Source organism: Lontra canadensis, unplaced genomic scaffold, assembly GCF_010015895.1.
Source record: "Lontra canadensis isolate GAN:19392208 unplaced genomic scaffold, GSC_riverotter_1.0 scaffold150, whole genome shotgun sequence".
Lineage (NCBI taxonomy): Eukaryota > Metazoa > Chordata > Mammalia > Carnivora > Mustelidae > Lontra > Lontra canadensis.
This window is the reverse complement of record NW_022631144.1, coordinates 2,974,853-2,990,770: the sequence shown is the minus strand read 5'-3', so window position 1 is coordinate 2,990,770 and position 15,918 is coordinate 2,974,853. Positions and strand designations below refer to the sequence as shown.

The 15,918-nt window shown below is 44.5% G+C and overlaps 1 protein-coding gene across 1 annotated transcript in view; it reads right to left on the bottom strand.

Moving 5' to 3' along the window:
* STAB2 (stabilin 2) overlaps nt 1–15,918 on the bottom strand; it is a gene marked incomplete at its 3' end in the record, with an annotated part of 157,350 nt that overhangs the window by 62,303 nt on the left and 79,129 nt on the right. The window contains exons 22-29 of the mRNA XM_032844332.1: nt 15,239–15,350; nt 12,583–12,763; nt 10,074–10,167; nt 8,696–8,854; nt 5,571–5,666; nt 3,801–3,896; nt 2,289–2,336; nt 407–543 (exon numbers count right to left, since the gene is read on the bottom strand). Of these exons, the coding sequence (XP_032700223.1) occupies nt 407–543; nt 2,289–2,336; nt 3,801–3,896; nt 5,571–5,666; nt 8,696–8,854; nt 10,074–10,167; nt 12,583–12,763; nt 15,239–15,350 (923 nt within the window). The remainder of the gene's footprint in view (nt 1–406; nt 544–2,288; nt 2,337–3,800; nt 3,897–5,570; nt 5,667–8,695; nt 8,855–10,073; nt 10,168–12,582; nt 12,764–15,238; nt 15,351–15,918) is intronic.

Genomic DNA, 15,918 nt, shown 5'->3' with positions numbered 1-15,918 from the left:
GGCTATCATGAAATATCAATGCATGAAGGAGTATCATTGAATAGTTAAGAAAATAGGTTCTGGAGCCAGATGGCCAGATTCAAACTTTTCCCCTTATCAGCCATGGAGCCCTGGGTTAGTTATGGAATCACCCCATACCTCAGTTTACCCATCTGTATAATAGGTGTAATTTTAGTGCCTGTCTCCTAGGGTTGTTGAGAGATGAACTGAGTTATACGTGAAGTAGTTAGCACAGAGTTGGCTGTCCATAATGTTAACTGTTACCATCCTGGGGGAAGGAGGTGAGGAGTGTTCTAGAACATGCTGGTTTCTGTGGTTCTCAAGGACCATGTGGCTTCCCTCTACTGAACTTTGTTCACATGGATGCCGGTAAGATATCATGAAGAATAAAATACATAATACCTACTTTATTAGGACTGGAATATTGCTCTTGGACAACCAAAAGGTTTTTTCATCTTGATCCATGTCCTCAATAGCTTGCTGGGAAGGCACGAAGACAGTGAGGTTTGAGGCAGCTGACAGCATGGGTTGTAGAGAAGCATTCTGAATCACAGGAGGGAAAGAAAGTCAGCCTGGCTCACGTTAGAGGACAGACAGAGTGGACTGAATGCTTGGCAGAGATGACGACTTCCCAGGGAAGTAATTTCAGGGACACTGGAAAGGTCCTAGGGACCCTTGTCCCAAATCCATCCCACCCACTGACTGGTACCTCATATTCTCTGAGACACATTCTTTTTATTTAAATGTGTGAGCTTTGTCATAAGGCAAACTTTCCAGGTCTCTAAACAAAGAACCAGAGAATAGTCTTGATGATCCTGTGTGTGGGTGTGTGAGCCTTAAGAGCCCTTGGAATCCTGGGATCAAGTCCTGCATCGGGCTCCTTCCTCAGCAGGGAGCTTGCTTCTCTCTCTGCCTCTGCCTGCCACTCTGCCTGCTCATGCTCTCCCTCTTTCTCTCTCTCTCTGAAAAATAAATTTAAAAAATCTTAAAAAAAAAAAAAGAACCCTTGGATGCCCTAGGAATAAGGGTGTGGGAAGATTACAGGAAATGTTTCAGCATGGGGGACAGGCTGGAGGCCTGAAATCAGACCTAGAGCTAATTCTGGGTTGAAGTGGTACACTTATGTTTAATAACTGATCCCAAGAAAAACAAGCAAAAAGCCCTGGTTTGTAACATCCCCTGATTTCTGTGGTGTATATCCTCCCACCATGGCTGATTTCAAGCTACCTGTGTGAGAGCACTGAAGGTGAGTTTGGGGAAGATATGCTCTCGTGCGTTGGGATGAGCTGGGTCCACTATGCCACTGGGCAAGCTTATGCATGTGGGCTTGGCCTATATGGAAGTCAGCATGTGCAGCCGGACTCTGAGTCCCTGTTCTTTCACGTGGCGGGGCTGGAGAGGCTCCACACAGAAGCAGTCGGGAGCTGTCCCAGTTTGGTGCTGACCAGGCACTCCATATCTTGGCATGTGTCTTCTCAGAGGGGATATATCAGCAGTTGTGATGGCACTTTGGCCCACTCATGCAAAGATGACAGAGACGCCCACAACTGGGTATAGTGGGGATTGGATTCTTCATCATAGAACTTTCCAGGGGAGAGGAAGAAGCTCCTTGGAGCATGTTGGGCGAAGAGCTAAACACCCATGGATTATCCCAGATTACAACTATAAACCCCAAATCCAACTCGGTGAATGGCAGTAATGAATTACATTGACTTTTTTAAAAAGATCTCTTGATGAGTGAAGTGATACATATATATTTGAATTGGCTGAAAAGTTGACCCCTCTAGCTTAACCCAGACCAGAACTCTTTAGCCCTGCTTGTATGTTAGAATCACCTGGGAAGATTTTAAAGTATTTATTTATTTGAGAGAGAGAGAGAGAGAGAGAGAGAGATCACAAGTAGCCAGAGAGAAAGGGGGAAGCAGGATCCCTGCAGGGAGCCCGATGTAGGGCTCGATCCCAGGACTCTGAGATCATGACCTGAGCCAAAGGCAGAGGCTTAACCCACTGAACCACGCAGGCACCCCAACCTGGGGAGCTTTGAAAATGCCCTGATGACCAGGTTGCCCCTCTGATCAGTCAAGTCAGGGTGTCTGTGGTGGGAGCCGAGGCATGGCTATTTAAATAGGACATTCCATGTGATTCTAAATTGTGGTCAGGGTGGAGGACCACTGCTCTACACAATTGCCTTCCCTCCTTCCTACCAGCTGAGTTTTCAGTTTTCTGTTACATGCATTCCAAATTTCTAAAATCGTATACATTTCCGAAGTTCCAACGAAGGTACTCACATTTATCCACTGGTTAAATATAGCTGCTGCGGAGAGGAATGACAATTCCTATTCGTGTCGTGCAGGGGAGGGAGAGAGAGATCAGAGAGAACAGGAGAGAAGGAATAATGAATGAGCATGATCACAGTGAACCGTGGAACAGCATGCACTTAGCCTTCCTGGGGCTGGGCTCAGCTCATTTTCCACACCAATAGGAATAGCAGCCCGCTAGTTGAATTTCCCTGTGCCAGAGCTGCACAGTTCTTTCATGCTTAGGAGCTCCCTTAGCCTCTCTACTCAAGATAAAGAAGTAATTCCAGAAACTTCAGATGGAACCACCACTTGAAGCTCTTCCAGAATTTAGTTTTTAAGGGCATGATGCCCCACCCCCAGGGAGGGTCACAGAGCTCAATGACATCCCCCTTTCTGAGCCAACATTGAGTAGTGGCGTGGAATGTGGAGCCAGACCACCTTGGTTTTCATTCTGGTCTGGCCATTGCCTAATGCCTTAGGCAAGTTACTTGGTCTCTCTGGGTTCGATGTTCTTGCCTGTGAGATGGGGATAATAAAAGCTCCAACTGATAGGTCAGTGTGAAATTTGGAGAAGTTAATGTTTTAAAGTGCTTAGAATGGAGGCTGGCATGCGGGACATGCTCAGGACGTCTTAGCCACTCTTCTTTTTCAACTTTCCACAGTGGACTATGTTCATGAACATATACATTGAACCGTGTCTGTAGGCACCAGATTGGAATGAAGGGAAGGCATACAAAAGGGAAAAGACGACTTCTGCTCTCACATAACTTACACTTGTTTGGGGGAAGTTAAGACTTGAAAAGATTCCCACAGCACCAATACCTCAGTCATGTATGCAGGAGTGCTAAAGGATGCACTAGACCTTGAGTTCCAAAAGACTGGGTTCATTTCCTAAATCTGCCATCTACCACTACCTGTGTGATCTTGAGTAAGTCACTTAACATCTCTGAGAACTCAAGTCTTACCTGAAAAATGAATATGAGGATGCCTGGCTGCTGGGGTTATGAACATTCTTGTAAGGGAAAGCATTTTAAAATTATCAAACACCATGAGAATGGCAATAGTTATCATATACAAATTTACACTGAGGCAATAAATCTCAGAGTTGTCTCAATTCCTTTTTGAAAGTAGTTGAGGTTATCAGATGAATTAGTAAATACCTGTCACATAGTCAGCAAGTAAACTGGCAGGTACAAGAGCTGAGATGTGTGAGTAATCCCTGGAAGGGGCTGCTCCAAGGGAGAGGACAGTGTAGATGGGACCCGAGCTGATGGCAGAAAGCCGGGAGGCTGGGTCCCTGGGATGGGGAGCCGAGCTGGCAATGGGAGCTGTGAGGCTAAGTTGTTTGCAAAATGAGTGAGTAGCTTACTTCCTGTATGATCTTCTGGAGCACAGACTGGTAGAATACTTAAAGGCATCCTAGCCAAGAGCTTTTTTTTTTTTTTTTTTAAGAGTTTTGTCTTTATTATTCTGCACACGAGTTCATCTTGGATAACTTACCATGGCTGCATTTCCGTAGCACAGAAGGCCGTCTCCTTCATAGCCCTCCTGGCAAACACAACTCCAGAGGCCAGAAGGAGTAAGCTGACAGGTTGCCTGATAAAACAAAGATAAAAGAAACCATTTGGCATCCTAACAAATAGTTAGCTCCCAGTTACATCCTCCAGCCCTCAGGCTCCATCAAAGGTGAGAATTGCAACTTTGGGGTTGAAAGATGCTAGGAGGGACCCACAGACCTAGCCCTGTTGCAAGGAAAGTCTCCTGTTTGTATGTTTGGTGCAGCTCCTGCTTAATCACAATTAAATTCTTTCTTTTCATCCCTCACAGATTTAGCATATAAAAGTACAGGACATATAGTTAATTTGAATTTCAGAAAAACATGCAAGTTTTAGTACAAGCATGTCCCATGTAACATTTGGGGCCTACTGATGCTGAAGAAGGATTCGTTGTCAATCTGAAACGTAAATTTACTGGGTGTCCCATACTTATTTTATCTGGCGACTCTATGTTGGTTCTTCTGTGCTTTGGAATGAAGAGACAGTTGCAGTACCTTCTCACCATTAGAACATCAGGGCTTGATTGGTCTTAAATGAAGCAAAAGTGTTGGGTCTCCTTTAGATTTATGAAGTGCTCTCATGATTCTCGAGAAATGGATACTGTGGGGGCATCTCCCCTATTTTTCTTTAAAAACTACCCTCCCCCACATAGCAGTGGGCTCTGGCAACCATGTTCCTAATATGTCACCACATTCCCTGGCCATAAATGACTGGCTCATATGTGGACCCCTGGATCCCTGGACCCCTGGATGGCCAGCTCCTTTCTCCTATGATTTGGAATTGGGACATAAATTGCCAGTAAGTTAGTGGGCATCACTGGGGGTGGAGGGTGATGTTGATCTAAGAAAAGGGAGCTGTACCCCAAGATACAAAGGGAACATTTAAAGTTGGGAGAGAGTGAGAGACAAAGAGAAAGCGGTGCACAGAGAAAAGCAACATGAGCGATCACATAGTCTCAGAGGTTTGGAGGAAAAGGCTGCCTTGATCTTGATGTCTTTGGGTCTTGATTCTGGATCCTTGGGAGGTCTACTTGTATTTCCTGCCCTTGGAGCTACCCTGGGAGGACTCCCTGCAAATTCCTTTTTTGCTTAAGTTGATTCATGTGGATTCTGTTACTGGCACCCAAAAGAACTGTGACTAAGGGTTGTCTTCCTTGGTTCTGATGTTGGGTGCTTAATGATGTTCTTTTGAAAACATGAACATGATCAGCTCTAATATCTTTGCCTGCTCTTCCATAACGTAGACACGAGGCACAAGCTACCGTTGGATGGGCATTTTCACCAGTAATTTGTTAGGTTCTGACATTCAAAATGGTAGTCCAGTCATCCAGTCAATTAAGAATTGCCAGGTTTAGCAAATAAAAAATATCAAGTTAAATATGAATTTCAGAGAGGTTCTGGATAATTTTTAGTATAAATTTGCCCTATGTAATCTTTGGAACATATTGGTGCTGAAGGATTGTTATTTATTTGACATTCTGACTTAGCTGGGAAGGCTGTCTTTTATCTGGCAATTGTACGTTTGTTCATCCAAGCTTTGGATTGGAGTGACATTTGTAAGAACTACTCACATTCTGCCTGGGGACTCTCTTTGGGAGGAGGAAAGATTTTGTTTGATAGTAGGTTCTAGATAAGAAATTAACTAGACTTCTTTCTTTCTCAAGTAACCTTTTTTTTTTTTTTTTTTAAAGGATGAAAGAAAGGAAGTAACTTACCAGTGGGTGACATTTCCCAGTTTGTTCCCAGCATGAAGTGACTGCTTCACAATCAATCCCATTTCCTCGAAATCCTTGCTTGCACTCACACTCATTCTATAATTCCAAGAACAAAAGAGATGATTGAAAACAAACAATGAATACTGTTACGCTGAAAAGAAATAAAAAAAAAAGAAAAAAAAAAAGAAAACAAGTATCTTTCATGCCTTGTCATTACATGGCCTGAAAAACAAGCCACGTAGCTTGTTTTTCATAGCTGTTTGGCCCCCTGAGTCGATGTGTTTTGTTTGTTGTACTTCAGATTCCAGAGTTGTTGATCTGCATATTCTTTGTTACATTTCATCTGAGAGTTCCCTGGTATTTCTTTTTGAATTCATTATCCCAGAAGCGCCATACATGAGACAAGACAACCCAGGAAGTTGTGGGAAGAAAGGAATAGAATTTCTATTTATGAATTTTTATCTTTAACAATGTATCATTCATTATGTGTGTTTTATAAAGTAAATGTGTGTTTCTTTATTTAAAAAGATCTTATTTATTTATTTGAGAGCAGGACAGAGAGAGAGAGAGAGAGAGTGTGAGCGAGCACGAGCAGGGAGGAGGGGATCCCAGGGTCATGACCTGAGCTAAAGGCAGAAGCTTAACCAACTGAGCCACCCAGGTGCTGGTAAATGTTTGTTTCTGAGATGAAAGTATATGTGTACAGAAGCACCGTATACATCTTTATGTGGCAGGGCAAGACCCTATAAACATGGGTGTTTAATCCTCTCCACTTGGTATCAGGGTAGCACCTCCCTGTATCCCCCAACCTTAACATATTGAGCCAAACGTGGTTTGTCTTTTTATATAAGTATTCATGGTAATTAGGATTTCTGCCTATTTGGAATATTTAAAAGTTCTCAAGCCAACTGGTAACTACTGGCAGTTAACTACTGGTAACTCTAGGGCAATCCTAGAGATAGTGTATTTTACTTCTTATATGGCACTATAAAAAAACCTTTCTCTTCCTCCATCTCCCATATTAGGATGCCTTTATCCACAGAAAGAAAGAGCAGAGAGAGGGGGATAGATAGTATTATGGGTTGAAATGACCAGTCCCAATTCACATGTTGAAATCTTGACGCCAGGACCTCAGAATGTAACCTTACTTAGAAGTAGGATTATTATTATGTAATTAGTTAAGATGTGGTCACACTGGAATGGGGCGTGTCCCAATCCAATATGAGCAGTGTCCTCATGAAAAGGGGGGATTTGGGCACAGACATGCACCCAGGGAGAACTCCCTGTGATGATGAAGGCAGAGACCAGGATGATGCATGGAGAAGTTGAGGAATGTCAGAGACTGCCTGCAAACCACCCAGTACTTGGAGAGAGGCATGGAACAGATTCTTCCTCAAGCCCTTTGAAGGAGCCAAGCCTGCCCACACCTTGATCTTGGAGCTATAGCTTCCCAAACTGTTAAACAATACCTTTTTGTTGTTTTATGCCACCTAGTTAGTGACACTTTGTTACAGAAGCCTTAGCAAACTATTACAGAGACCAGGATATATTTTGTGTTTCTCAAATGCAATCGGGCAATTTAGGTGAGGCAAAAAATGAATACACTTGTTTGCCAAATGTGTGGTGAGACATAAGACCACAGTAAGCTCTTTCATGAATAGGACTTTTCCACATCCATGGTCACAGTACAGTTGTCATTACCTCCCAAGTGCAGACTGGTTCCTGAGCAGCAGCTTTCTCTGCCTCAGTCTCCCTTTCAGGAGGTTAAGTGAAAGTGATCACAGACTGTAGAGTGCTACAGAATTATAAAGTGTGGTCAGGTGCTTAAGAGGGGGCTCTGAGGTCAAACTGTCTGCATGTGAATCTTATAGCATGATTTAGTAAATTACTTAGCTTCTCTGTGCCTGTTTTCTCTTCTGTAAGATGGGACTAATGCTATGTGGCAACAAAAGCAAAAATAAACACACAGGGCCACATCTAACTAAAAAGCTTCTGTACAGCAAAAGAACCCATCAACAAAATGAAAAGGGAACCTACTGAATGGGAGAAAATACTTGCAAATTATATATCTAAGAAATGGTTAACATCCAAAATATACAAAGAACACAGGCAATGTAATAACAAAACAATAAACAATCCTTTTGAAAAATGAGCAGAAGATCTGAATGGACATTTTTCCAAAGAAGACACACAGATGGCCAACAGATACATGAAGAGATGCTAGACATCACTTGGCACCAAGGAAATGCAAATCGAAACCAGAATGAATTCTCACACCTGATAGGATGCCTGTTATCAACAACACAAAAAGTAAGTGATGGCGAAGAAGTGGAGAAAAGGAAACTCATGCATTGTTGTAAGAATGTAAACTGGCGCAGCCACTGTGCAAGAGTATGGCGATTCCTCAAAAAATTAAACATAGAACTATTTTTAAAAATAGAACTACCATACCTTCAAGCAATTTCATTTCTGAATATTTATCTACATTTGAAAAGATATCTGCACTCCCATGCTCCCTGCAGCATTATTTACAATAGCCAAGGTGTGGAAGAAAAACCAGGTGTCCATGGATAGATGAATGGATAAAGAAGAGGTGATATGTATATCATATCCACCATACACACACACACACACACACACACACAAACACACACACACACACACACACACACACACACACACACACACACGATGGAATATTACTCAGCCATGAAAAAGAATGAGCTTTTGCCGTTTGCGACAGCATAGATGGATCTGGAGGGCATTATGCTAAGTGCAATAAATCAGACAAAGAAAGACAAATACCATATGATCTCATTTATATAGGGAACCTTAAAAAAACCAACCCAAACCCCAAAACCTGAAACCAAACACACAGATAAAGAGCACAGATTGGTGGTTGCCAGAGGCTGGGGTGAGGTGGGGGTGGGCTAAATGAGTGGAGAATGTCAAAAGGTGAAAAAAAAATAGTACCTATGTCACAGGTTAGTTATGATAACCCATTCTCACTACTACAAATGATTAAAAAGCTGCAGTAAGTTCTAGACAAAGTACTGCTGTGTCCAGCGGGTAAAAGCCACCAGAGGAGACCTGCTCCCCTTTGCTCTCTGCCTCGGCACACCTACCTGTCCGGGGCCGACATACAAACAGGTTGCATTGGCGTGGCAGCCACCAGCACCTGGCAGCCGGCAGTGGTTGATCTCTGAGCAGTCTCTGCCGTCCCCGGTCCATCCCTGCTGGCACACGCATGTGTGGGTCCCCATGCCGGTTCTGACGCACTCTGCCTGTGGGGTGGAAAGCAGCAGCGAATCTCTAAAACTCAGTCCAGCCACATGATTCCAAAAGCAAAAAAAGAAGGTACCCCTTAGAAATGCTTGTTTGCATGGAGTGCGATAGAAATGATTAAAATGCACTTTTGCACCGAGATCCATGGAAAACAGGAGACAATTTAGAGAACAGTGTTGCTTGTTGTGGGCCAGCTAATGTCTGGCCTCAGGCACATTGCTGTCATTTATGGAGCTGGGGGACCGTTCTTAGTGTTTCACTGGTATAACCCATGATCTTGAGGAAGGTTCCGTTACTATCTACTTTACAGATAAGTAAGCTAGGCTGAGAGGAATAAGTAACTTCCCTAAGGTCACACAGCATGAAACTTCAGCAACCCTGTCTCCAGAATGCTGAGGTTCAAGCTCCTAACGGCTGTAGCAACTCCAGGCCTCTCAGCCCGAGCACCCTAGGAGGCTGAAGGACAGTGGGAGAGGAAGGAGGTGCCAGGTTCATTGTGGAGAGGGTGGGACCAGCACCAGGGGGATCTGGTGGGGTGGGGCAAGGCATTCCCATCTGATTTCACCTTCTAAGCCACACTAGCTCCTGAAGGGGTTTCAGCATGGGAGAAACATGACCCGATCTGCTTCACGTCACTCTGGCTATGGATGCGCAATGAACGCACAGGTGGGCCAGCTAAGCAGTGGGGAGACCAGGTAGCAAACTGCATAGGGAATGGAGGTGACAAGGTCCTGGGGGTAGCAGGGATATTCAAAAGCAGCTGTGGGTTTGGGCTATGTGACTGGGCTTTCCCTAATAATAGAACTTAGGGGAAGTCATTTAGTGTCCCCAAGCCTGAGTTTCTTTATCAGTACAATGGGGTAAGAACATTATTGGCTTGGGGTGGGGAAATAAGAAATGAGATCATAGACATTCACATTGTTTGTAAGTTGTAACACTGAATCACTGGTTTATTACTAATAACCTCCAATATCTGATTCTCAGGCTGTGTTTTTAAGAGCCCAAAGACCCCAACTCCTGTGATCCTGGGACATCCCCTACACATGTGCATTTAGGAAGTGGGAGCTCACAGAAGGCACTGGCATCGTCTTTAAAACTCAAGGTTCTGGCAAATATGCTTCATGCAATGAAAAGCCTTCAGATATCACTTTTTTTCAAGGCCTTCCCTCAGGATTTCCTAAGAAACCAGGTAGCTTGGAAATAAAGAGCAACACTCACATTTCGGCTGCATCCCCCCCTCGTGATTTCTGCACAAGGGTCCATTTCTGAACAGAGGATTCCATCCCCTTTGTATCCTGGTTTGCAAACACAGCTGCAATGAAGAGCACGTGCACAAAATCAGCCCCAGAAATGTAAGCAGCCACCACCCAGGAAAAGGCCGGACAGCCAGGGGGTGAACAGTTCCTGGCCAGACATCTGACCCATTGCCCTTGTGGGCAGAGCCGATGTAAAGGTGGCACAGGCACTGGGGGTGGGATGGTCTGCAGTCAGACATGCCCGAGAGGGAATTCAGGCCCCACCTCTTAGCATTGTGTGACCCTGGCTGAGTCCATTAACCTCTGGGGGACTTTGTTTCTTCGTCTGGAAAATGAGTCTAAAACCTCCCTCACAAAGTTGTGATGATTAAGGGAGTGAGATAAAGCATGGGGAGTATTTAGCAGGACGCCTGTATGCACTTGCCCCTTGAGAGGTCTGATATCTGGCAGCGTCACTGCTTTGATGGGGTGGGATTCTGCCTCTAGTTATTATCTGTGGTTCCGCAGAGAACAAATACCATCTCTTCGACGAGACAGTTTTTTTTTTTTTTATTTTTTTTATTTTTTTTACTGATTTGAGAGAGAGCTCAGAGGGGAGGGGCAGAGGGAGAGAGAGAGAGAGACTCTCAAGGAGACTCCCTACTGACTGTGGAGCTGATGTGGGGTTTGATCTCATAACCCTGAGATCGTGACCTGAGCCGAAACCAAGAGTCAGACACCTAACCAACTGAGCCACCCAGGCGCCCCTCTTCTATGAGTCAGTTTGTAAAGTATTGAAAAATAATGGTTAGATTTGTAGGAAAAAAAAAAAACCCTATATAATGACTATAGATAAGCTGGCATTCAATTCATAAATGATACATGAAAAATGAAAAAAAAATTGGTCAGGTGAGACACCCCCTTCTCTGGTCCCTCAGACTTCCTTTTTTTGGAATACCACCCTCTCAAAGTGCCTGATTCCATGAGCTCACATAGTTGACTGTCTCCTCACCCTTTGAGACGCTCCTCTCAAAATATCCCACCATGATACTTTAACTATCAAATGGGCCGTTCATTCATCCGTCTGGCCCACCAATAGTTATTAAGACTCTCGTAAGAGGTGCTGTGTCCCCTGTGGTTCCACCAGAGCCCACATGGTTTGCCTCAAATTCAGTCACAGGTGCTTCACAAGAACTTAAATAGAATTATTTTTCATGTATCAAGGCTCCATGAGGAACAAAACGCTTTATCTGGTCCCCAGATGAAAAGATAGATTAATCTGTTCCAACAGTGTTCGATTTACCTAAGTGTATGTAGTAAATACAGACCCGTGTCAATAGCCTTTTGTGAGTGGTTTCAGAGGTTTTAAGGACAGTTTGGATAACATGTGATTTTTGCCTTATGCACAGATGTAGATCCTCACTCCCGAGGCAGATGCATTTCTGTCGTGCTACCGTGGAGGAGAAAGGACAGTCTCTGGGCCCAAGCTGCCTAACCTAGTAGGCAGTACCCTAATGTCTAGTGGGGGAGACAGGTCATAAACAGGGAAGTAAGAAACTATGCAAATTACAAATTAAGAAAAGTGCTGTAAAAATGAGGCCAAGATTATCAGACTTTCTCTGTGTTTCCCAGGATTTTTTTGAGGTGGTTACTGCCTTTGAACCAGAGATGGTCCCAGAGAGGAAAATTTCCTCTGACATTCCATCTCCCCCATCTCCAAGCCCCGGGGCATACATTAGACACTATTAGGGAAACAAATGGTGAACTGATGACCAAGACCTGATTTCCTCTAAGATGCCTTGAATGGGGGAGTTATTATTAATGGCTCTAGGAAGTAAAGGCTTTTTTTAAAGGGTTGGACATTGGTGGAAATATTTTCATTTCCTCACATGAATAATGATAATAATCATAATTTCCATGACTGAACACCTATGATGGGCTGGCTCTGGTGCTGGGTGCCTTTTTTTTTTTTTTTAAGGTTTAATTTATTTGAGAGAGGTGGAGAGCTTGAATGAGGGAACAGGCAGAGGGAGAGGGAGAGGGAGTCTCAGGCAGACTCCCTGCTGAGCATGGAGCCCAACTCGGGGCTCCATCCCAAGACCCTGAGGTCATGACCTGAGCCAAAATCAAGAGTCGGTCACTTAACCACCTGAGCCACCCAGCTGCCCCTGGTGCTGGGTGCTTTTACATCCAGTTTTTATAACCTCCACAAGTGCCCTACTACATAGGCAACATCATCCTTATTGTCCTGATGAAGAAAAGTGAAGCTCAGAGAGGTTAACTAACTTGCTCAAGGTCACGCAGTTGGTACGTTTCAGAGCACAGAGTGCTGCAGTTTGAACCCAGCTCAGTCTGAAGTTTTCTCCACAAAGGCCACACTGGCAGCTGGAGGAAACAGGCCTTTGTTTGCAAAGAGTTGAGATAGGAGCTGGGTCTATGTACAGGTGGTACAGAGGCTGTGGGCTCTTAAGGGTTGTACCCTACAGCCTTACCTTGCTGTCCCATTGCTGTATTCACAGGTGGCATGGATGTGGCAGAATTGCATGTAGGGCCCGCAGGTGGAGGTCTGCTTGTGGCAGAACCTCCCAGCAGAGCCTTCTCTGCACGTGCCATCCAGGCAGGCCCCGTCACTGTCGATCCTGTTGTTACATGTTCCGGAAATGCACAGACATTCTGGAAGAGAAGGAAGCGGGGTATTTGGGGGTCGGGAGACAAGCACAGCAACGGGGCACATGGTCATGGAGGAGAAAGACCACCTCCCCTCACCCCCTTCTTGTGCCCATCAGAGCAGAACCTGGGGCTGAGCTGCGGGAGGCTCTGGAGGCTATATCTTAGCTTCTCAAGTGTCTCTCTATGGGCCTGAGTCAGTGTGTGGTGAGCTTGACTGTCCCATCAAGGATGGGAAGAACTCGGTCCCAGAAGTGCTTTGTGTGTATTGTATGTAGGTGTGTGTGTGTAGCGTGTGTGTGTGTGTGTGTGTGTGTGTGTGAAAGATGCCAAGGAACTCAATCTTCATTTACTTTATGGTTGGAGAGCTCAGTCTGGAAATTTCTCACCTTTCTGGAATCAGTAGAAGCAGTTTCTCATGCTGGTGTGGCCTCTGACATATGTGCAGCTTACATACTTGTTCTTTACTCTCTATCACAGCAAACCAGTGCTACCTGATGGCCAATATTTGTACACGGACCTTGTTCTAGGCATTGGGCCAGCCTTTAACAGTACCATCTCATTAACAGTCACCAGCCTCAGAAGGTAGATACTCTTATCATCCCCATTTCCAGATGAGCAAACTGAGGCCCAGAGAGGTGACGCACATTGCCTGACTTGCTGCTAAGATTGCCTATGTGCAAACATCATAATTCAGGATATTAGCTGGTATTTCTGTTTGCCTGTGATCATTTTAAACTTTTGTGGTTTACTTTGCTTTCGATGATGTGTTTAAAAAAATTGCAATGTGCGCTTCCAACTCAGGCTCCTATGCATGCAGGAGTTGAAAAGAAGGATGCAAAATTCCTTCGAGTCAGGTGGCAAGGGTTTGGGGGCTTGGCTATGATCAGAAAGGAAGGCTTCTGTGATTTTGCCCCAGGAGGGCTTTAGGAGAGGAGTTTGTGTGGGTGCTTGTAGCCAACAACCAGGACAGAAAAGAGAGACATAGTGAGTGGGCTAGAAAAGCATGACTGGATTTAAAACAAAAGACTTTTCATAAACTTTTAAGCAAGTCAGGACTTTATCCGCAAGGGACAAGGGCCCAGAAGGAAGAGGTGGCTCTTTTGCTTGGGCTGCTGGGTAACCACAGACCTGAATGGGAGGTATTGGTGTGGAGACCTCCACGGCTTCCCCTGGCCTCAGCATCCTGCTCGCTTGGCCCCATAAAGACACCAACATTGACAGGCTTTGGAATAAAACCTTATTTTTGTTTCTCAGAAACCTTTTTTGACACAAAGAACAGTGGATTAGGATCAGCAGCCATGATCCTGCTGTGCTCTGGTTTCCTGCCCATCTTGAGAGGTGGTTGTGAAGATCAGACCAGGTGAGAGAGGGGAAGGGCTGTGTGCTCTGTAACCAGCGAATGGAGTTAGTAGTGACAGTAATTAGAACGGCTTCATCTACTGATTTCTTGCTGGGGCAAGCTCTGTGTTATGGCCCTAGATTATGGTCTAACTTCATCAAAAACCCATGACATGGGTACTGTTATTATCTTCATTTTATAGATGGGGAAATTAAGACTCAATGAGACTTCTTCTAAGGTCATACAACCTGTCAGTTGCAGAGTGGGGATTTAACTTTGGGCTGGCTTGATTCCATGGCCAACACATCTATTCATTGTTTTTCTTTCAAGTTCTAATCTTAGTGTGGAAATATATATCTATATTTATTTCTGTATATTTATGTATCTATCTACTTAAATATACACAATGTTGCAATTTTAAAGGCATAATGCATTTTCTAAGATCAAATAACTGCATCTTTTTTTTAATGCCTTCTGTTGTGGAACTTTCTTCTTGGTCTCCGAGCTTCCTGATATTTATGTCACTGAACTTAGAATAACAGCAACAGTAACAACACTCACAGATTAATAATAAGAGTTAGTGTATTTGTATTGCATTCTAGGTGCTAGGCATTGTCCCAAGGCAAGTATTTTCTATTTATAACTTGCACTAACGTTATGAGGTAATTACTATTATTATTCCCATTTTATAGATGAGGAAACTGAGGTCTAGAGAGGGGAGGTGACTTGCACAAAGTCACACATTTTGCAAGGGGGGGAAGCTGATAGAAGGGGATTGTTGGAAAGGTAGAGTGTGAGTCTCTGTTTTGCTACTGAGCCCATGGTCACTTCAGGTTTGTGGGGAAAACTTAAGGGACTGGTTTTTGAAGAGTGGTCTTTTGGCTACACTCCCAGGAAACTGGTTACAATTGCAAGTTCTCCAATACTACTCCAGGCCTGCTGCCTCAGAAATTCTGCAGTGGGACCCCACAGTCTGGCATGCGCTACAGATTGAGAACCATGTGCTTGAGAAATGGTCTAGGATGAGGGTATACACCAAGCAAAGGGACACACAGCACCTGTCCTGCATTATTGCTTTGCTGCAGTGCCAAAGGGAATCCAGCTGAGGAGCAGGAGTAAGTTCCAGAAGTGCCACTTACTTTTGTCACACCGAGGTCCATATTTATTGGGATCAGAGCAGAACTGACACTGGGAGCCTTGGAAACCATCTTGGCAAACACACGTCCCATTGCCATTGAGGCCGTCAACACACTGCAAGCAAAGGCAGGCCATGAGGGTGTTAGGACAATGCTCCACTGTAAAGAAGTCCCAGATGTCTTTGTGTCATTGCCTAACTTCTCTGATGTCAGATTCTACCTGACATCTCTATCAGAGCTAGACATGGCCCTCTGGGACAACTCGTGGAAAGTAGAGTCATGTTGATATCAGCTAAGATGCTAAAACAGGGACAAGTTTGGGGTCCTGAGTCAGGATTTCAAACTTGAAGGTAAGTCATCCAAGGAGGAAGGGTGTCACCATGGTGAACTTGGAACCTACAAACAATGCTTGAGGGATGGTGTGACCAGCCACCGGCCTTCAGAAGGAAGGTTGGCCATTCTTTCCAGAGCCTGGCTTGCTCAGCTTTATGACTTTATGACTTTACCCCTTCAGTATAAGACTTTTCACCCTCCACCTCCCCATTTCAGCTATTTCAAGGTTGGCTTTGCAAGGATCACTGTGTACCAGAGTTGGGCACCGGTGACTTCCTGCCATGGGCTGTGGTAGTTAATTGGTGACTGCTTTGCCTTGTTCTTGCCTCACCTCAACCCATGGTTGCAGT